The sequence below is a fragment of the Pleuronectes platessa genome, chromosome 22 (genome assembly GCF_947347685.1).
Source record: "Pleuronectes platessa chromosome 22, fPlePla1.1, whole genome shotgun sequence".
NCBI classification, from domain to species: domain Eukaryota; kingdom Metazoa; phylum Chordata; class Actinopteri; order Pleuronectiformes; family Pleuronectidae; genus Pleuronectes; species Pleuronectes platessa.
The window spans coordinates 5001374-5023223 of record NC_070647.1 but is presented as its reverse complement, the minus strand read 5'-3'; the positions used below and the strand labels follow the sequence as shown (position 1 = coordinate 5023223).

General features: G+C 41.8%; 2 protein-coding genes across 9 annotated transcripts in view; one reads left to right on the top strand and one right to left on the bottom strand.

The window, feature by feature from the left end:
- The first annotated feature begins 536 nt into the window (after positions 1 to 536).
- Positions 537 to 18791, top strand: LOC128428479 (serine/threonine-protein phosphatase 6 regulatory subunit 2). 3 transcript variants are annotated; one of them, XM_053414662.1, is made up of 24 exons: positions 537 to 971; positions 3553 to 3722; positions 6257 to 6511; positions 6623 to 6809; positions 6931 to 7068; positions 7158 to 7223; positions 7360 to 7472; positions 7844 to 7957; positions 8208 to 8334; positions 8567 to 8719; positions 9043 to 9267; positions 9488 to 9552; positions 9831 to 9946; positions 10048 to 10124; positions 10750 to 10830; positions 10962 to 11059; positions 11247 to 11304; positions 11943 to 12070; positions 12182 to 12306; positions 12425 to 12569; positions 13426 to 13505; positions 13640 to 13826; positions 14498 to 14608; positions 15286 to 18791. In XM_053414662.1, exons 3-24 carry the CDS (start codon positions 6285 to 6287, stop codon positions 15332 to 15334), a joined length of 2670 nt encoding a protein of 889 aa, XP_053270637.1. In that variant the 5' UTR covers positions 537 to 971; positions 3553 to 3722; positions 6257 to 6284; the 3' UTR covers positions 15335 to 18791. The 3 variants fall into 3 exon arrangements, with proteins under 3 accessions (XP_053270637.1, XP_053270638.1, XP_053270636.1); XM_053414663.1 differs by having other exon boundaries at positions 10048 to 10133; positions 12425 to 12533; XM_053414661.1 differs by having other exon boundaries at positions 10048 to 10133.
- sbf1 (SET binding factor 1) overlaps positions 17985 to 21850 on the bottom strand; it is a 56207-nt gene continuing 52341 nt past the window's right edge. For all 6 annotated transcript variants that reach the window (XM_053414655.1, XM_053414657.1, XM_053414658.1 and 3 more), the window contains one exon: positions 17985 to 21635. In XM_053414655.1, the coding sequence (XP_053270630.1) occupies positions 21537 to 21635 (99 nt within the window). In that variant the 3' untranslated portion in view covers positions 17985 to 21536. The remainder of the gene's footprint in view (positions 21636 to 21850) is intronic.

Below are 21850 nucleotides of genomic sequence, written 5' to 3'. Positions count from 1 at the left end.
CTGGAATTGGAAATATAGTTGCCGATATATATATATATGTATAAATAAGAATAATATATATGTAACTACTATATTATTATATTAACAATTAAAAATCTCTATATACCTTACTCGACATAATTTGATTAAACAGGAATATAAATATATATATTCACTTAAAGATTTTGATATCGCTCTGGTTTAAATTAGCCTCCGTCAGTGTCTGGGCCTGATCGTCCTTAAATATTTGTGGAACCCCAAAAATAAATAAAGCAAACTTCCAACTTGAATCTCTCACATTTTCTAGTGTTATGCCAGTGCATCTTATTGTACTGTACTGTTGTTAAACTGAATAAATTTGATGTTTAACTGCTCTCATAACCCCCTTTAGAATATGGATACATATCTAAAGTTGTTGCTAGTTAGGTTAGAACAAAGTATAGCAGAATTGCGGGCGGGCACTTATATGTGCATTTTGCGAAATAATGTGTATTTTATTAGTGTTTGACTTAATGTCGCATCTTTCAGTGCACTGTCTGAAGTCGGTGCACGTTCCCCTGGAGCTCCACTGCGCGCTCTCGTAACCATGTCGCCATTTTGATTCGAAAAATATGACTGAGTTTTTCCTGCCTTGCAAGCTAAAGTTAGCCTCGCGTTTGAATCACTTTGTGCGTGAGTACGAGCCATACGCCGTACACCGGGAATAACAGGCATCGCTTTTTCGTGCCGGGTGGCCACTGGCGTCGGGGAACTCGTCCATTTGGCAGACTTCACAGCTACATTCGGCTAACGCTAGCTAAGTTGAGCTAGCTAACAGTAGCCAGTGTTGTCGCAGGCTGACCCCTTCTTCAAAACAAATCACTATCCGCACACAGGCTAATGTATGTTAGCTAACAGTGAGCTGGGTAGCTAGAGACTTGATAGCTGGTTGCTTGACGTGAGACTCCACGAACTCACAGGCAGGAGGACTAGCCGCGGGTTTTCAATCAAAGGTAAGTTTTGGACAAGGAGAACGCCATGAGTTTGGGCGAGCAGCTAACGTGTTACTCTGCTGCTGTAGCGACAAAGTTGAACATAAGTTGGGGAGCTATTTAAGTTTGCTAACTCAGCCCGGTACACGTTAACCATTCCTTGCTAATTAGCTTACGTGCTAATCAGAGTAAAGGAGGAACTAACGTGAACGGAGTTTGAACAGGTCGCTAGCTTTTAGAAGTTGCTGCCGAACAAGCGCAAACATAACGTTGATCGAGAATGTCATGGTCCAAAAAGGCTAAATTAACTAAACGAGCTGGTTTAGTTGTTGGATTACTTAACACTACTTGACGAAACAGATTCGCTAAGTTACGTTAATCAGTTGTGGTTGAGTGCTTTCGACATCAACGACATTTGTTTGCTCCGTTCGTGTGTTCTTTATTGTTCCGTATATCCTTAAATGGTCGTTAGTTATTGTAGAGTACTAGTTAACAATCTAGCCATGTAAGCAGTGTGGTTCACTGCAGCCATTGGGGTTTGACTGAGGCCGGCCGCCACCGAGCCTCGCTCCTGACTGACTTTAACCAGGCACCCGCCGTCATTATGCGTTAGTTACCGGTGGATAAACCAAGAAAGGGTCATTGTGTATTCACGACAACCACGAGGAGTGTTAATACCACGAGGACCTCAATCACCGATCATTAATTTATGTCGTTATTTTTTGGGATTATCTTTAATCTTTTAAAGGTGCTGCCTTCACTGGAGTTGAAGTAAACAGAAATCGGAGCTCCTGCCGCAAGTCAGTTGATGTGCACTTCACGCCAAGGCTACTGCAGCTCAGTTTACATTTCTTTAGCCACATACCAGTGTGCCTCTCATTGTTAGACGCATCCTGGGGACCCCCCCCCCTCTGTGCTAAAATACTCTAAACATGGGAGTGGGTTGCTTAATTGGTATAATATTGATTAAGCTGTAATTTTGAAACGCATACTACTTTACTCCAATCATAAGGAATGTATGGCAAGTGTTTCTAAAAGTTTGAGGTCATAGCTCATTTGGCGTGAAGGTTAATAAAATCCAATGATTATCAGTACTGGGATTTACTGAAACTCCAGGAAATCTGTGAGGGAATACAACAAATTACAAATTAAATCACTGGCATTTCAACATCAATATTTTGTCACCAGCATCTGTGTATCGAGCTTTAGATGCAAGTCTGTTCATCTAATTTTGCTTCACTGCACCAACGTACATGTAAGCAGCAACAGGCTGACTAAACCTGCTGAAGCTTATGTTTGTCCTCTGAAGTGCACTGTTGCAGATTGGTTGATCATTTGCTAGGGCACGTATAAGAACGCGATAAACATTCAGTTGTCACTGTTGCATCTTGATTTGCATCTAGGATGTAAAGGAGAACTCGTGTAAAGTCTAAGAGGAAATTCCTTGGACCACATTTTAATTTGCCTGATTACAGGCTGTCGTTAACTCACACCATGTAAGTGTTTTTCCCTTTATGTGTGCCATTGTTCCTCTTTTCATTGTCTGTAATATGTGCCAGTAGACTGTTGTTGTTGCCTCTGGCGGGTTCTATTTTGGATGTAAAGTCAAGCATTTGCTTCCCTGCTCAGTGTCCACAGGGAGCGTTCAACGGGTTATTACTGCACTTGTGTACTCTGTAAATGTATGCCAGATGGACGCTGTTGCTGCATGTGCAAGGATCGGTCGTCCTCAGGAAAAAAGGAAAAGAACAAGGAGGAAGCACTTTTAATATCCTCTCTGAGCTTTACATCCACGGTCAACGGTTGATGGCATGTTGCTCAGAGCAGTTTGTTAGGTTGGACAAACCCAGCAGATGCAATAGTTATTTTTGTTTTTGGTCACTTCTGGTGTGTAAGGTTGACTAGATTAGCTGCCACAGTCACAATGTGAGGAAACACTATTTAAACATACTTGCTTGGTCACAAGAGCATCCCATATTTGTTCTGCACCATTTAGGATGCATCCTTCATTTACCATAATCTGGTCTTTAAAAGCTTTGGTGGTTGCAGAGCTGATTACACATGAGGACATTTTTGAAAGTTCTGACTGTCAGCCTGGGAACAAGCCATAATCTCTTAACGGTTGTTTCCAGACTTAAACACTGATACAGCTGGTATGTATTTCCTTTTAGATACACATACTTTTTTAAATAATTGGCTTGTAGGTTGTTCACAGCATCTCTGAGAAATTATTGTCACTGTTCTTCTGTGAACTTAGGCCTTATCCGTTGTGTCTGTCTCCATGTCAAGCCAATCTGACTTTTGATATCAAATATATCAGCATGAATTTGGGTCGGCTCAGATGCCTCCCTGTTGGTAATGCGTGATGGATAAGAATCTAAACATCTAAAAGGTTCAAACTTTTACACAGAATTGGATATCACCATCTGGTAATGGACATTTAATTAGGACAACCTAACTTCATATTTGGTGGAGGACAGCCATAACTCTACACTCACATTCAGTATTTATCCAGATCTGAAATCATGTCTGAACGGTATGATAACACAGTGTTGTTTCTTCTCAAATGTTGTTAAATAAGTCCCCGCTTTTTTGTGTGCAGGTTATGGTGAGCCTCTCAGTGTCTCATCTCCTAAAGAGGCCTGCATTTTAAGAGGAGACCCATGCTGATAAATGCCAGGCCTCGCCACACTCTCTGTCGTCTGCACAAACACAAATGCCTGCCTGCCCGTGGGGGAGGTCTGATTAAAGATATCCACATTTCATCCACTGGTATGTATAAACATTCTTCATCCTTTTGTAATGTATAGATTATGACAACATTTACGTGGACTGCTGTAGTTCATCTGTTGTTATCGTTGTAAATACGATAATATTTTGATGACGATGGGTTAGGGTTAGCACGGGTATGAGTCTCCTAGAGATATGTTCGATTCTCAGTACATGCTTTAGCTTGATTAGTGACTAAAGACCTCCACATGTCACAATATTGAAAAACTTCTTCAACAATAAACACACATGGGTAGGGCTGCTCGATTATGAAAAAAAAATCATAATCACGATTATTTTTGGACAATATCGAAATCACGATTATTAATCTGCCCTTATTCTGAAGTCTATGCTTTATTCTTTAAATGACTGGAGCGTGCGCAATAAAGTGAATCACTTCCGGTTCAGGTAAACACCGATGACGGCTGCGTGTCTTATTCCTCCGTGAAACCAGGATATCGGTGCCCGGTTATTCAAACCCTTAATGATGGCAACCCTATCACTCTCTGAACGGCTGACCGGCGCTGAGAAATGCGGGTCCGGTCTGACCGGTCTGAACAGTCTGGCGGGAGCACTTGAGAATAGCGGTGTGGTGTGCGGCCGCTACATGGTGTGCTGCTGCTCGAACTTTTTCGACCCTTTTTGTCGAGCTTTTTTTCCCCACCAGCGGTCACAAAACACACACAACTCGCCTCCTTCACTTTACAGCTGATTGAGAGTGAGAGCCAGTCAGCTGGGCAGCTGAATGCTTTGGGGGAAGGACTGAATTGTGGATGCATGTCTCTTTCGAAAAAACGCCAAATAATCGTTTCAACTCGATTATAGTAGTTTGGAGATCGTTTGACCCAACAATCATAATCACGATTAAATTTCGTTTAATCGAGCAGCCCTACACATGGGGTTAAATGGGAAAAATACTTCTGCTGGTCAGGAGGATTACTACATTTTACAGAATAAAAGGTAATAACTAACTATTTAAACTATTTAAACTAAAATTTAAAAATTGATTAAGGAATATAATTTTATCTACCTCAATGTTCAACCTTGTTAGATAATGGATGGTGTAAGCAAAGGTTCCCATATTTTGGATATCTACTATAGTAATGTACAACATCACGCAAGTAGCAAAAGCCTTCTTAGCAAATAGTGAAACATTCCTGTGGATACAGGCAACTGGGGCAAGAATTAGATTTTATCCCAGTATTTAAATAATTTGAAAGATATATATATAGATATATCTATATCTATATATATATATAGATCTATATATATATAGATCTATATCTATATATATATATATATATATATAGATCTATCTATATATATAGTGACATCAAAAGATATTATACATGTATGTTCCTTTTTTGAACTTTTAAATAGCTTTGTCAATGAATTTCAATGCACTTCATAGGGGTAATTTTATATCGTATTTCAATTAGGTGTGAACTACATTAAAAGGACACTGGTATGAGTTTTTTATTACGCTGCATTTTGACTATACCATGCTCACTGGTGGAACACTCACAGGACTAAAATGGCAGTGATGTAACTACACCAGTGGGAGGCAGCAATGCTCCGAACTGTGCCGAGTCTTTTCTAAAGAATAAGAAGATTTGCTGCAGGCTTCGTCATCATCGGCTTGCACGAGCGAATCGTTTGTTAGATGCGACACCCTGTTCTTCTTTGTTTGGAAACGACACATGCATAAACTACGTCGCCTATCCCAGTGTGTAATGTTAGGTAGCATGCCAGCGTTACGAAATCGGAGGCATGACGTGTAACACAACAATGTCCGTGTCTGTCCCGTCATGCTGGCTCTTTCTTTTACACAGTCGTCAATTTGGCTCTGTGACTACCTCCACTGACGGCTTAAAGGCAGAGGCAACAATGCCCCCCATTCTGTACTACCTTTACATAGCTCGGCGAGGCAGAATAGCGGTGCAGCATTCCTGCCTTGGACAGTCTGTGTAATGGGGCTGGAGAAATGGCTGCAAGCTCTGGACACAGAGAAGGAGTCCGGAAAAAACGATGACATTTCCATGATACGGATGTAGTTTGGGTTTAAGTTGTCAGAAAGAAAGTACCAAACTAAAATTTGCATATTGTCAGATGGAAGAAAATAACCAACACACCCTAATCACCCTGCACAGTAATGTCGGTTCCAGACTGAGCCTGTGCTTTTGCATGTTGAAATGCCAGTCAGAAACCCAAATTTGTCAGTTTCTTTCAACATACGTATGCACCAACATACCCATTAACTAAAAACTTGGGCTCTTAGTGTCACACATTACTGGTGCATCTCTTTGAGTTCTACCGCCTTATTTTGACCACAAATAATCTCTATATTAAGCAGATGTTAATACAGCAGTATATTATACTGCATTTAAACATAGTCTGTGATATAAAAAGAAAATAAAAGTTTGATCCGCAATGGTACATCCTTCTTTCTTGACACTGCTAGGTCTCCCTGTGTTCCTTCGACTGTCTCCACATTCATGTTTTTTTACCATCTCTCACTCTACTTTGCCATGACCCAGGGCTCTGTCCCCCGTCCCAGCGGCCACCATGTTTTGGAAGTTCGACCTGCACACCACCTCCCACATTGACCAGCTGCTGGACAGGGAGGACGTGACGCTGAGAGAGCTGATGGAGGAGGATGATGTCCTGCAAGAGTGCAAGGCCCAAAACCGCAGATTGCTCCTCTTCCTCTGCCAGGACCACTGCATGCAGGAGCTGGTCAGCCTCATCACCACAGAGCCGCCCGCTGACCTGGAGGAAAGGAGCCGCTTTAAGTGAGTGCCTTCACATCCAGTTCAGTCAGTAATCAGTAAAAAATCGTATATGATTTAAAGATATAAAAACAAAGCCCCTTCCTAAACGGGAATCTCTGTTTTCTTTCTCAGATTTCCCAACATTGCTTGTGAGCTCCTGACATCAGATGTGTCCATTATAAATGATAAGCTGGGCGGGGAGGAGTCTCTCCTCGAGATACTATACCACTTCTTGGAGCAGGATCCGCCCCTCAACCCGCTACTCGCCAGCTTTTTCAGCAAAACCATCGGCAACCTCATTGCCAGGAAAACCGAACAGGTAGAGTGGAAAGAGATCATGACTCGCACGTTCAATGTAACTAAATTAATTAACTTGTACCACATTAACCCTTGGCATACAGTACTATGTGGAAATAAAACATATATTTTTATTTTCCCAGGTGATTACCTTTCTAAAGAAAAAGGAAGGCTTCATTGGTCTGGTGCTGAAACATATTGATGCCTCTGCCATGATGGACCTGCTGCTTCGCCTCATCAGTTGTGTGGAGCCTGCCCCCTTGAGGCAGGAGGTCCTTCATGTAAGTGATCTAAATATGTTTGTGTACCTCCCCTTGGTAAGAACCTTGGACGTATCTAGTGTAGTTCATGTTTTTTTCCCCCATTCCAGTGGCTGAATGAGGAGAATTTGGTACAGAGACTGACAGAGCTTATCCATACTGGTAAAGATGAGGAGGTAAGTGTGAAGCAGGCTGGGAGTCAACCTGTTACAATGCTGTAAATGTGTTTGTCAGGTGAAGAATATTATAACCCTTCATCTAGAGGAGCCGTCTGTTGATGTAGATTTAATATCTCAACAATTTACCTTTCAGAGACAATCGAATGCGTCCCAAACGCTATGTGACATCATCCGCCTTAGTCGAGACCAGGCCAATCAGATGCAGGATGGCATGGAGACTGACCCACTATTGGCTGTACTAGAGTCGTAAGTTTCCAAGGCCATATAGTTAAATTCTCAAGAGGAAAAAAAGGTTTTCAGTAACATAGAAATGAACAATTACCTGTTGTCTGAGGAATGAGTATGTCCTGAAAAACCCAACATTTACATGGCAACATCAATTTTTTTGCAGAAATTTAAAATGGCATCGGGCATCTTAATTTGTTTAGTGGCCAAACGAGTCAAACCTTTGGCTCGTCTAATGTCGGTAAAGGTTGCCACATAATTGGATGGCTCTCGTTAATAGCAGAAAAATTACATTGTTTACTTCAACACCTCATTAGCATGTCGTCATCACCATCATTATTAAACGTCTAGTTGCCGACATTGGTTACAGCATAAACCTGTGAACTTTTCAGGCAGGAGAGTGTGGCGGGACTCCTCAAGAACTTATTTGATGGGGAGAGGAGCGAGGCCTCCATCGTTAATGGAACTCAAGTGCTACTTACCTTACTGGAGACCAGGAGGTCAGGGTGAGTCAAAGTGTTTCCCGTCAAGTTTTAACTGTCAATGTTGGGAGCTTTTGGTTTTGTCATGGTCCGTGTCCTCCCAGGCCTGCTAAACAATGAGACAATAAGACAGAAGTCATTAGAACCTTGTTTCATTTTCTTCTGTATTGTATCAGGAATGCAGAAAATGCTTGAAACTCTGCTTATATATATACACTAGTGTATATATGAATAGGGCAAGAGTCTAATGTTGTTGTCTGCTTGTGTCTCCCAGGTTGGAAGGGCTGATGGATCTGTATTCTCAGGGTTATGAAAGGTCTTACACTGTCAACAGCAGTATTTTAAACGCCATTGAGCCCCATTTAAAGGACTTCCAGCAGCTTCTTCTGGATCCCCCCAAGGTAAAGCTGCCAAGCAGCACAAAGTGGTGAAGAGAGTTCACTCTAAACTAACTAATTCAGAAATTCGGATGAAATATTCATTATATTTTTGTGAAAGGGATAGATAGTTTTTGCAGGTTGAAAACTAAGCGCGTTCAGCTAGCACTTTTTAGCATACTTTTGAAAATAGTACTGCAGCTGAAGGTGAATTAAGAGTTTTAAAGTTTTAACTGTTTTCTTATTTCATCAACAGAAAAGTGCAATATTGACGACCGTTGGCCTTCTGGAGCAGCCACTGGGGAACGCCCGCCTCCATGTGGCCCGGCTGGTGGCTGCCCTACTGCAGACCAATTCCCCCAGTATGTGCCAGGAGCTGTGCAATCTTACCACCATGGACCTACTACTGGTATGATCAATCTTAACTTGACTCTACTGTCATTGCACACAGTGTTTGGGGACATTTTATGCCTGATTCTGTTATCTGGAACAAGTTGCATAAGATTTGCACAAGGTTTGTCATGAGGGAGGGAGCAACTGATTACCTTATCCCGTTCAGTAATGAAAGGGCAGTGGGTGTGGCCTTGGCCATAAAGCTTTGTGTACCGACAGGATTCAAACGCTTTTCTGTTACAACAGTGTTTTTTTATGGCTGGTGTCATCAGTGGTTCTGTCTTTCATGCAGTCGTCAGCAGCATGTCACTGACCTTTGTTTTCTCTTTCCCGGAATAGGATCTTTTCTTCAAATACTCCTGGAATAATTTTTTGCACTTCCAAGTGGAGCTGTGCGTGGCAGCGATCTTGAACCACCCTTCCTCAGAGGAGCAGCATGTCCCAGGTCTCCAGAACCACGATGGGAACCCTGCCGTGTCTAGCCTTGAAGAGCAGGGGGAGGCCGTGGAGACAGGCAGGACCGTTGACCCACAGACCTCCATCCACAATGCCCTTGTGGCCCATGTAGGTGGATTAAGGAGCTTTGATACCTGACAGTGGCACATTACACCCTAAAAGCCTGTGAATCTATCCATCAGTCATAAAGAAACTTTACAAGTAAACTTTACAAACCGAGTCCAAGCCAACTGTGATGTAGATACATGTGGAGCAGTACGACTCCTATGTTTGTTTTCTCAATTACTTTCCCACTCACCTTCATTCTGTGTTTCTCCTGAACCCTCAGCTCTTCCAGAAGTGTCGATTGGTACAGAGGATCCTTGACGCCTGGGAGGAGAATGATAGAATACAGTAAGACTCTCTACATGCTTGGCCAGCAATGTGCTCTAGCACATTGATATTAAAATAGAAAATTTCCCACCACTATATTATTTCTGTGGGGTGGATTTTGATGTTCTAAGATATTTTTTGTTACATGCTGATTTAAAAGCAAAACATAAATAATATAATATTAAAATAAAACATATTGTCTTCCTGTGATTTGTAACATTAACGCAGTGTGTGTTAAATTGTGTTTTTGCCGTAGAGTAACTGGTGAAAATAACCATGCATGTATCTGTGAATCTCAGGGCTGAGGGAGGCACCAGGAGAGGCAACATGGGTCATCTGACCAGAATCGCCAACATGGTGGTCCAGAACCTGGAGAAAGGAACCGTACAGGTCCAGATCACTGACCTCATAAAAGGTAATCTTATATTACAGTAGGCCCGATGCCAGATGAGTTGGCTGTTTAAGTAAAAAAAATTCAGTAACATTTAATATCCCTCCTGCGGTTTACTCTCGCAGAGCTGCCAGAGGACTGCAGAGGACGCTGGGAGAGCTTTGTGGACGAGACCCTGAGAGAGACAAACAGGAGAAACACGGTAGAGCTGGTGAGATGTCATTAAGATGTCTTTTTTTTCTCTCTAAAAAATACATTTCTTGAACCTCCTCAAGGCATTATCACTGTGTTCAGAACAGAGTCAGAGCAGCTGTTACTCAACGTATTAGACATTCCTTGACAAAACTTTCACCTAATAAATATTAGTGAATTAACTGTAGCGGCCCTAATTTTTGCTTATAGATTTGAAGGTTTTTTTGTAAACGTATACAATAACGTTTAAGTTCAAGGTATATTTTTTTAGTATAAGTATTTTTTTTTATACTGCACTGTTGACATCCAAGTTTATTTGCTAGCAGTCTGCTTCTCCCTTATCTGCGATACTGTGTAGCAGCATTTCTTACCACTGAATTGCACCTACTCTGTAACCGGCCTGTGCCTACATGTGTGCATGGTGCAAACACAAGGGGACCTACATGTAGAAAACAATGCAGTAGCAATACTAGCGGTCAAGACTTTTCAAGAATATTTTTTATAATCGATTAAATCGATTAGTTGTTGCAGCCCTAATTTTATGCTCAAAGTATTTTTAAGCAGTTGTGTGTCTGATGTGATTTACAACTGTCATGTAAGGACACTAAAACCAAACCTCCACACTTGTCTTACAGGTAAGCACCCACAACATGCACTCATCCAGTGAGGACGATGACATGGAGAGCCCCTTCCCCAATGACCTGTCTCTCCAGCAGGTAGGATGCACTCGCTGCCAAAGAAACAGAAAGACACTCACTTATCTAAATAAAACATATAGCCCTCTCCAGTAAGCTCTTTTGTCCACAATTGGTATTATCCTAACACGTGTCCTTTATAACCTTCCCAGGCCTTCTCCGACTATCAGATCCAACAGATGACTGCCAACTTTGTGGATCAGTTTGGGTTCAATGATGAGGAGTTCAATGAGCACGATGAAAATATCAAGTAAGTCTTAAAGTCTTACACAAGTTGTTGACCGTTAAGGGGAAAGAGAGAGAGGTTATCTGCTTGGCATCAAACTCTATTTAGGTTATGTCTGCTGTGTAATTGTAATATTTGACTCAATGTGTTTTACTCTTTATCGCTGGATCTTGTTGAATATGTTGAACATTCATTTGTTCTCTTTCCTCAGTGCCACATTCGACAGAATCGCTGAGATTAACTTCAATCTAGATGCTGATGATAACAGTGTAAGTGCATTTGTGTCTTTGACTCTTACTGAAGAATTGTTTGATTAATGGTACTTATAATAGAACTACTGCAAATGTTTCTACCACGGCTGTAGTCATCCTGTGTAAACAGCAATGTTGTTAAAAACTGAAATTAGTTTTTCTGTCTCATAATTACGGTGGCAGAGACATCACACACAAGCTCATTAAAGGAAAACATGAATGCGAAATTGACAACACAACTACAAAAGCCACATAACAGAAACACAGCCACAATGGAACTGAGCAACCATTGATGTCAATGAAACAAACAGAGCCGTCATTTGTGAAAACCCAGACACAACAGGGGTTCAGATCACCCACTTTAACTCTGCTTGTCCGGTGTAGCTCACTTCTGTTGTTTGTGTGTCTGTTGCGTGTCTTTCGTAGTTGTATCGTCACTTTACATTAGTGTTTCTTTTTTACTTTCGTAGATAATGATCACTGCTGCAGATGTGTATTTTTGCTTTAACTTATCAGTATGAGGTAAATGTTGATTGAAAATGTAATGCTATAGGATTGCTATTTCCTGTTTGCCTCGCTTTCACTATGCAATTGGATGGGGCGGGGGGGGTTGATAAAACCTTGGAAAAACCTTCCTACGGTTAATTTGTACACAGGCCAATGCGGCTGCCTTTGAAGCCTGCTGTAAAGAAAGGATACGCCAGTTTGACGATGCTGAAGAGGAAGAGGACATTTGGGAGGAGAAGGAGATCAACTATGCAACACAAGCTAAATCCAGAACAAGGTAAACCTGGTGATATAATTCTAGCTTTTAGTTCTGTTAGTGCGTTTCTTTACATGTCAAATTTTCGTTAACCTTCTAATCGTTCCCTTGTCTTTCCTCCTGCTCTTCCAGGTTTGGTGTCTCTCAAACGTCAGAGGGAAGCTCCCGGAGCAGCATGGAGAATGGAGGCAGGGAGCAGGACCACGGATCTGAATCTGATGAGGACGAAGACTCAGAGCAAAACACATCAGATTCAGGTAGATTAGAGGACAACAGCCATTCAGAGAACACAACCTTGTGTCATGTTAGCTTGGAAACAACCCATCAAGATGGGCTGTCGTCTTATTTTGTGTCCACGGTTTGTCTTGTTTCCAGGTCCAGGCTGGACAGCGAATTTCAGGGAGTCTGGAGGAACGACAGCCTCTCAGACCCCACAGTCGTGGGACAGCTCAACTCGGACCGGAGCAGAGACACATGAAACAGGGTGGGCCAACTTCACTGAGTTCCAGCCTTTCTCTGGGTGAGAAGAAAACCCGTAGATCCACATGCGCAAGTCTGAACTCAAATTTTATATTAAAGGGGTTTTAGGTCATAGTTTTAAACAATATATGTACGAGAGCTTTAGATACAAAACAAAGTCTGCTAAACACACTGGCTGAATAAAGGATCAAGACTCATGTACACTTAGTTGTGTGGTTGAATTAGTTTTAAGTGTAAACAATTGTTATTATGCCAATTAACAATCAGTATTACAAAATGAAAAGTGAAAACATTTCTTTAGAAATTTATCACAAAGGTTTTTACAAATGTGTTCAGACCCTTTGCTTTGAAAATAACTCTGTTCAGGTTCAGTCCACCTTTGGCAAACTGAACTGATGAACATAGCTCAGAGAGGCAAACACCTTTTGGCGAAACCGATTTTACTATTCAGGTACAGTGATCTACTCCAAAATATTGTGACAAGGCAGGAGTTTGGAGCCAACAGGACTTCTTTGAACTTCCTCTCCATCCAAACTGATTGACCTGGCAGGAAGGTCGCTGGTCAAGATGTGAACTCCCTCTAATGTTGTGTTCAGATCAAAACTAAACCATACGGTTGCTGTGTACTCTTTGAAGTAACTGTGCAACTAACTAACTGTTGAAGACGGCTAATGCTAGTGCTCACTTGGATGAGGAAGACCAACTGACTGGAACTAAGTACAAGATTTCATACTTTCAGAACTTTGCTTGTAGTCCTCCTCTTCTCTTGGCCCTGTCCTTTTTATTGTTTAATATTTACTTGTTTTTCCTGATAAAGCATCAAATGAATATACTGAACAATTTGCGTTGGAACACTTTTTTCCCAGCCTTGTAACATAATTAGTTGTTTCTTGCAGCAAAGAGACCAATCCCAGGTGCAGCTCTCCTGTGGACTCGGATGCAGATAAACAAGCCAAACAAAACCCTGAGAAGAGCGGTGAGTGGGTCTGCATTCTCAGAGCTTAGCTGATCCACTCCATCCCACCAGTCTACTTCTCTGTTAGTCGGTTAAAGATTAAACAGAACAAAACAAACTAACATTTGCTCCCCGGTTTGCTGTTTGTGTGTCAGCGGAGGTTAGTGCCACTCCTACTGCTTGGGCGGAGAAGGGAGAAGGGAGGAAGGCTCCTCTCGTGGCCTCAGACAGCAGCTCCTCCGGGGGATCGGACAGCGAGGAGGACGACAAAAATGCTGCTGCTGCAACCGCCACTTCGGAAAAGGCAGACGCCCCTGGCAACCAGACAGCTGACCTCAAAAGGTTTGTATCTTATAGCTGAGAACCTCAGGGTCAAGTGCTGAGTGCCTAAAGCTTCCTGTGTTGAGTTCACTCTGGTGCGCGTGTGTGTGTGTGCATGCGCGTGTGTGTTGTACCACGCTGAGGTAATTATAGACTGACTGGGATTTAAAATTACTGGATACATTCAGTTGGGACTTTCTAAGTAAAGTACAGCCTGAGAGCTTCTCTGCAGAAACTTCCATCTCAAACTCACATTCACAGTCTCAGAAGGTTCAATAGTAAAACAACTGTGACTTGAAAGATGTAGTTAATTACTGGGTCACAGTATTTACTGGGAGTGTGGAAAGTCCAAGTTTATTTACCAACGCTGAGAAGGGGGAAGGTTGAGAAAGGGGGAGGGGGGGAATCTATCAAGTAGCCCCCCTCTAACACTCCATCCGATGGTAAACACTGACCAATTTATCTGTATTTACTGAATGTACTGAGCTATTGTCTAGTTCTTGGGTACCTGATTAAAAATATATTGTAAAGAATGCGTCAGCAAAGAATAAGAGGTCAAATAGTTTCTTTTTTAAATGAGACGTCAATAAATCAGTGTTTATTCATTTATTTTAAAAGCTGGATATTTTTTTTGTGTGCTGGTGTGAAATAAATAGTAACTATTAATTTCTCTGTGTGTGTGTGTGTTGCAGTGAGGAAAGTCCGGTGTCTCTGGAGAAACTCTCTCTGTCAGATCCTCCCAAACCATCAGAGCAGCAGCAGCCTGCTGACGAGTCACCTGCAAACACACAGACCGACAGGAAGTAAGTTTATCGAATAACTGCTGCTGCTCGTCACTCGTTTAATACAGTTTTGAAAATTGTGTAAAAGCGTCTCTGTGGCCGTAATGCTAAGAATTATTATTTCCTTTTTTTCTTTAATACTTAACATTAGATTTTCAGCTTTTAGAGTATTGGTCCCATTGATGACATCACGTTGAGCTTTAGGAAATTGTGAGGGCTACGTCTTTTTTTGAGAGAGAGAACTTATTTGCAGGCATCCATAGTTTATTATGTCTCAGTGTATTGTAGTCCTTTCCCAATGATGCAGAACTGAGCAGATGTATTGTAAGAAATCTTGGAATCTGATATTCCTTCTACTTTAGAAGTCTTATATTTTATACATTATGGTCCTAAAGGGTCTCAACAAGTCTTATTTGTAAGTTGACACCTGCAGAAACCCTGTAGTAAGATAAATATCCATCAATCTAATTATATTTGGATAGCCCATATTCACAAATCCCAATGAGCCTCATAGGGCTTCACAAGGTGCGACATCCTCTGTCCTTAACAAGAGGAATGAAAACCTATGCTCTGAAACATGTATCATAACATTTCTCTAAAGACCCATCTGAGGTGAAAGTTTCCCCGTAAGTAAACTCACATACACTAGATTTTCATCCTGTTTAGAGTCTTAACTGTTTCCTCTGTCGTCCAAACAGAGAGGAGACGCCACCTCCTCAGGAAGTGTCGGTCAACGGCCCCGTCTGATCACCACCCGAAGCAGAACCCCCCCCCCCCCCTCAGTGACGGTGCTGTGGACTGTCAGCCTCCTCCAGAGTGACACCCCTAAATAACCTCACTGCAACTATGGTGTTTTTTTACTGAATCACTCTGCCACGTTATTGGACCTGGACACTGCCAATCAACACCAATAATGAGGCGGCGGAACATGTAAAAAAAAAAATCTATATGTATGAAAAATGAGAAACTAAAACAACCCCCAACAGACCGAGCGGAGCGTAGAGGAATCATCTTCAAAGCCTTTTTTTCTGATGTTGCACATGATTGCGTGCGGTTTAAAATGTAGCAGTGATCTTTGAAAACGACAGAATCCGAGGGGTAACATCGTCACCGTTATTTTTTTATGTCCTGAAAGATTTCTCTCTCTCTCTCCTACCTGTTGGACGCCCGCCGTTAGGGATTTTACATGGTCACCCCGGAACGGAATAGCACAGGCTAACTTTTAACGATGCCTCAACAATAAATACCTGTTTTTCAAATCTTTTTTTTTTTCTCCTTCGAGCTTAAGAAAAAGCACTTATGCAGCCGTTTACTGTACATGATAGCACAATGTAAGTGTTCTCCCCTCATCTCTGCTGGCTGTTTTACCTGCCGCCCCCCCACCCCCCCACGTCAAGCTTTTTTTTCCTCCCTCCCTTTGGTTGCGGATGATGGACCATGTCCCGTCGTCGTACATCACCAGGTGTCTGAATGTGTTGAAGTGCTTCAGGAGGGGCGGGTCAATGAACAGAGTTCTAATAGTATTACTGTCTTTTGCTCATGTGCAATAATGTCAATTAGCCATTTTTATTTAAAAATGAAATCAGTTATTTTTTATTTTTAAGAATCGATTTAGCATAGAAGACCCATTTGGTTTAGTTTTGAGCAAATATTTTGGATTTAATCTCTGATTTTTTTTTAAATTACTTTTTCTGTAGCCCTTTTCTTTGTAGTTGCATGTTTAACTGGTTCTCTGTTGACCTAGCTAGTGAGCTAAGACCTTCTGATTGTATTGACCTTTAAGTTCTTATTTCTATCCCCCTTAAATCAACCAAACATTATCTACCTATATACAAATATTATCTACATTTAAAAGTAATTTTACAAGCAATCTTGAGATTACTATTGTTGTCTGTTCCTTTTTTTTTTTTTTCTGTCTCTCCACCGAGCACTTACTCACAGAGCGGGAGCGGCATCTGATCAGAGCGATGCTGTATGGGTTTCTTTTCTTTTCTAAAGTTTAATTTTAATTTCTCTCTGAGCAGCGGGATTGGAAAGAGATTGAATTAAGTACACCAAAGAGGCCTGGGGCTCCACAGAGCCCAGCAGGCCTCTTTGGTGTACTTAATTCAATCGTTTGACAGCGATCAGGTTCTCCGGTCATTGTTAAGAAAACCAATTGAAATTAAAAGTGTCTGGTTGACCACATTAATACCAAAGGTTTGGCTGTTACCCGTCTGGTTGTTGTCTTTCCACCTTTGCAAACATGTAGCCGCCTGTTGAAGACACGTTAAACTGTGGGGTTGTCCCTTCTTCTGGTTGATCAGGTTACCTCAGGTCACCGGACACCGTGTAGCAAGGAGACTGACCACAGGTGTCGTCTGTTCCCTCCACCGACAGGCGGAGCAACAAAGCTAACAGGGGAGACGTCCGTCAAACCCAGTCCAGTGTGTACACTTAGCATATGAGAGGTCAGAGGTCATCTAGAGGCTGGCAGGCAGTCGCTAAACTACACACGTCTGTCTGAGAGGTATCATCACACTAACTGATGAAGTCACAGGCGGTTTAAATGGCAGCGGGCAGCGCAAAATAACCATGTATCAGCCCTCACACTACAAGCTCACCATGTTATATGACTGATCATTTAAAAAAAACATTTACTCAGGTGTGGTTTTGATCCCCAAAGTTCCAGGCAACTGGTAGTTTCAGTGTATGTTAGCCAAAATTAAAAGTAAAACTTTATGAGGTATCAATACCAGTTCAAGCTGCCTTGGTTTGTAGGTCTGTGAGAGTCCATCCATTTCATTCTAGTGAACACGTCAGCTCAAGGGAAGTTCTCCAGATCCGGTACAACGTTCACGTCACAGATGATTAGAATATGATGGTCAAAGGTCACTGTGAACGCAGCATCTCAGGAACGGCTTGAGGGACTTTCTTCAGACTTGGTACAAACGTTCACTTGCAGTCAAAGACAGTGATTTAAAATTTGGATAGTCAGTTAGCTCTCAAATCTCATAAACACGTTGTCACATTTTTCAACAAAAAACTTCGGCTCAAGGATTATCTGCTTTGATAGGAGTGGTCAGAGGTCACGTGACCTCATGACTAATATACGCAGACTGAAACTGTTCTGGTTTGCAGAGGCAAATAACCACAGGGCGGAAATTCTAGTTTTACAGCCGAATACAATTCGAAGATCTGAATAACACAATCCCAATTAAGAGCTAAAGTGTTACTTTATCTTTCATAATGCGCAGGATACACACATTGGTAGTAATGACAGTGTACAAAAACAGCTGGTGAGTGTGTGAATCCTGCAGATTGAGACACTTTTTAAACCATTCTTCTGTATTTCTTTCTTAGATTTTCAGACGAAACATCAGCATCTAGAATCGAAAACTAAAAAAACAAAACACGGTTGGACATTTAAACCCACGGCTTTTATTTGGATCCTAAAAACTATATTGACACGATTGACAACATAACCCGGCTCAGAATGTCATTTCTAATAAAAAAAAAGAACCAAAATAAATAAAAAGGATTATGTCATATTGCTGTGGTTAATTTAGCTGTTGACTTGTTACCATGGAGAGATGAGTAAACGAGTGTGAAAACGATGAGCTGGGTCAGACTGGATGTGGACGACAGTCAGAACGTGACGTCTTCACACATGCTGGTTCTGGCTGCTGCTCTGGTACATCTGCAAAATCGGTTTTATGATCAGATGAAATGATTTTGGTTCGGCTAAAGATCTGGTTTCTAACATCATGAATAAAATCGATGGGACGGGTATGATTAGGAAATAGTGACTGGAACATGAACCACTTCTGTCAGATATGAAACTGGCTAACATTAGAAATTCAGTAAAAAGTTAGAATATGGTGAAGCTACCGTCAGATGCCTGTATAAATTGTTCCCAGGAGGAGGTTTAGCAGCATTTTCGGGAAACTTCACATGATCATTTAACTTAGCGATTAAAACTATTGGAGTCATTTTCAAGCAAAAAAAGACAAGAAATAATCCAGTTACAGTTTGTTAAACTTGAGCACATGGTGGACTGTTGGTTGGGTGGTATCCTGACATTTGATTGTGAAAGTAAATGTTAGCTGCAGCTCTAGTTAGGGTCACAGGTGGCCGAGGGCAGTGAAATACGTTTTCTACCTTTTTAATGATCATATTGACAGACACTAAATCAATAAATCTGTACTTTGGAATCTTTGATTCACATCTTGAATAGTTTCTGACTTCAACCTGACAGAGATCATTTCAGCAGCCTGACCTGCTCAACAGTGTTATACTTTGCAGAGCCCAGCAGGGGTCAGACGTGTGTCCGTTCAGATGTATCAGACTGTCATCCACACCCAGAGTTCCCATCGCTGTGAGAGAGCAACACAGTCAAATCCAACCAGCCTTTAAAAACCACTCCAGAGACTTTCTCTCACACACCATCTCCACTCCTGCACTGACGCTTGGTAGTGAGTAAGGACAACCGTGTTTAAAAAAACAAATTATAATACAATGAGGATTTACTTGTACATTATCTAAAAAAAAAAAAAAAAAAACATTAGTCACATTAATACAGAAATAAACAAATGGCACATTGAATTCCTAATTTAAAAATAAAGTGGTGCTTCAGGAACTTTCTTACTGAGGAGACAAGTTAAATAAATTACTACCATAAACGTTACATACAAATCTGGAGTAGTATATACAAAGGAGTTATTAGACACATAAAAAAAAAATCTACAATTTCAATTTTTATGTTCAACAAGACAGCAGTAGAACCATATTTTACTGAGCAGGGTTTGTGTTAACAACGGTGGGTGTGAGTGGTTGGTGTGTGTGAGGAGGGGGAGGGTGGTTAAAGGTGTAAGGGGGTGGGGAGGGGGGGCTTACAAAGTAAAAAATTGAAAATAAGTGACTTGATGTTTGGAAGCTTCCAGCTAAACGTTCAATTTCTCTACAAACTAACTGATGTAATCTCGTCTATGTACAAGTCCCAGCACTGAAGGGTAGGGGGTGCTGACGTGAAACACCGGCGTCAAGCGGGTGAACCGGTGATGTAACCGAGTCACACTCATAGTTTGCCACATGGACAGGGATGGAGCCCGACTCTCCACGTCTCAACATCATTAAAGGGAAATGAGGGGTTTTTTCCTCCGAGGTCTTCTTCTCATACTTGTGTGCTCAACTTTGCACTCACCACCTCAAACTGTTCAAATTTAGACCGACTGATGAACCAAAATTTCCCACGTAAAAATTTCACAGAAATAATTTCATACGCTCGTCTCCAAAAGAAAAATAAACACTGAAGTTAGCTTCCTGGATTTACTGTGGTTGCTGACTGACTGAACTCGCTACTTGCTCATCCAGGCATTAATATTAAAATGACTGATTTGGTGTGTACATGCTAAATTAGCAAATAAGGCTTATTTCCTTTATTTGCTTTTAAGTAAATTCAAGAAAAAAATTAAATCCTTTAGGAACAATTTTGTCATATTTATTAACTTTAGTTGAAGTACAATCTTGCTCCAGATAAACAGGTAGCATGCTAACTAAGCTTACCAAACAGCTAGTGCTCATCAAGCCGGGGGTGGGTCCCGGGTATTAAAGCTAAGCAGTTAGCTATAGTTGCTAATCTCAGGCTGATTACTTTTGACGAAAAGATTTCTGCTTTTTAATAAAAAATGATTTGATGTCACTATAAAATACTTTGTTTGCTTTGACGTTTTCAAACATCTGCAAACTGATAGCATTTCAAAATAATGAGAATAAGACTCGGGTTTAAAAAATGTCACCATTTCCCTGTAACAAACATCCTCTCAGAAAAGGACAGTCAGTGTCCATCTTTGAAATCTGCAATAACTCTGTGGAGCATCCGAAAATATCACTCTGTTCTTAAGTTCCTTCCAGATCCCTCTCACATTTAAAGACATCACTTAAAATAAATGTTTCCTTCTGAATCCCTTCAAAATCTGAATGTTGTTAGTGGTCGACAAAAAAAAGAGAAAACGAGTGAAGAGCAGAGCTGAGTGATGGGAAGTGGATTTTGTAAACACCGACACGATACCTGACTGATTCTAATCTCCCGCTGGCTCCACTGGTTTTGTTCTCTACGACTGACTCATGGCTTTCACAGTATAACGTCACCGGCGTGTGCCGAGGACGAGCATCCACATCGCTCCGGTACAAATTTGGGATTTTAGAAAAGGAAAAATTAAGAAAAGGAAAAAAAAAAGGAAAATCCTTCATGATCCGTTGAGGTGTCCTCCCTCTCCTCCTTCCCCCCCCCCTTGCAGCAGCTTCGACACAGTCCCCTTCTCTACGACTTGTAAATACATCGGCTACATCAGGCAGTGCGAGGCGGAGAGAGAGAGAGCACAGACCTCTGAGGACCGGAAGAAAAGAGCGTTTGTTCCTCTGGATTACTTTTGGTCCGTCAACCCGTCGGTTAATCTTCCACACTTCTCCTGAGCGGTGTCACCGGTCGTGTGATGGGCGGCCGCCGCTGCTGCTGCTCCGTCATTCCTCCCCCGGAGTGTTTTTCAAAGGGTGCGCAGGGTTAGTAGGAGGGAGAGGTTGTGGTTTAAAGGTGGAGGGTCTGGAAACATCATCATGCTGCTCCTTTGTGCACACACAGGCATCCAGCGCACATAGTGGTCAGACGGTCAGGGAGGTGCCAGGCTGCAGCTACTCGGTGAGACGACAGCAAGTGGTTCTTCTGGGTTGTTTTGTATTTTTTTTTCCTTTTTCTTATATATTTTTTTATAACAAAAACACTGAAACGTTGTGACGCGAGGTTATTAGTTCAACACTAGCGAACAAAACAGAGCTTAAGTGGTGAAAGGCCCCTTCCGCTTCCCCCCCCCGCTTCACTGGGATCGTCCGGCAGAGCGACGTCCGCCAGACACCGCAGCGCTGCTCATTGGGTCCCGGGTGCATTGCTCGTTTTAAGAGTCCAGCCTCTGCTCTAGGCGTCCGACAAGCAACTCTGAACACTGTCCATCCACAGCTGTGCGTTCAGGCTGTCCTGGGCACAGAAGTTATACACTCGTTTGGTCGTCTTGATCTGAAAAACAAAAATAAACAGTTTACGTTTTCACCTCTGTTCATTTGTATGTGAACAAGATCACGCAAAAAACTATTTCAAGAGATTCCCACAAAACTTGGGTTAGGGAAGTTTCGGTGCCAAGGGGTAGATCCAGGTTCTTTCTTTCTCTTCCTTTAAAGGTTCAGTGTGTAGAATTTAGTGACATCTAGTGGTGAAGTTTCATCTTGCAGCTG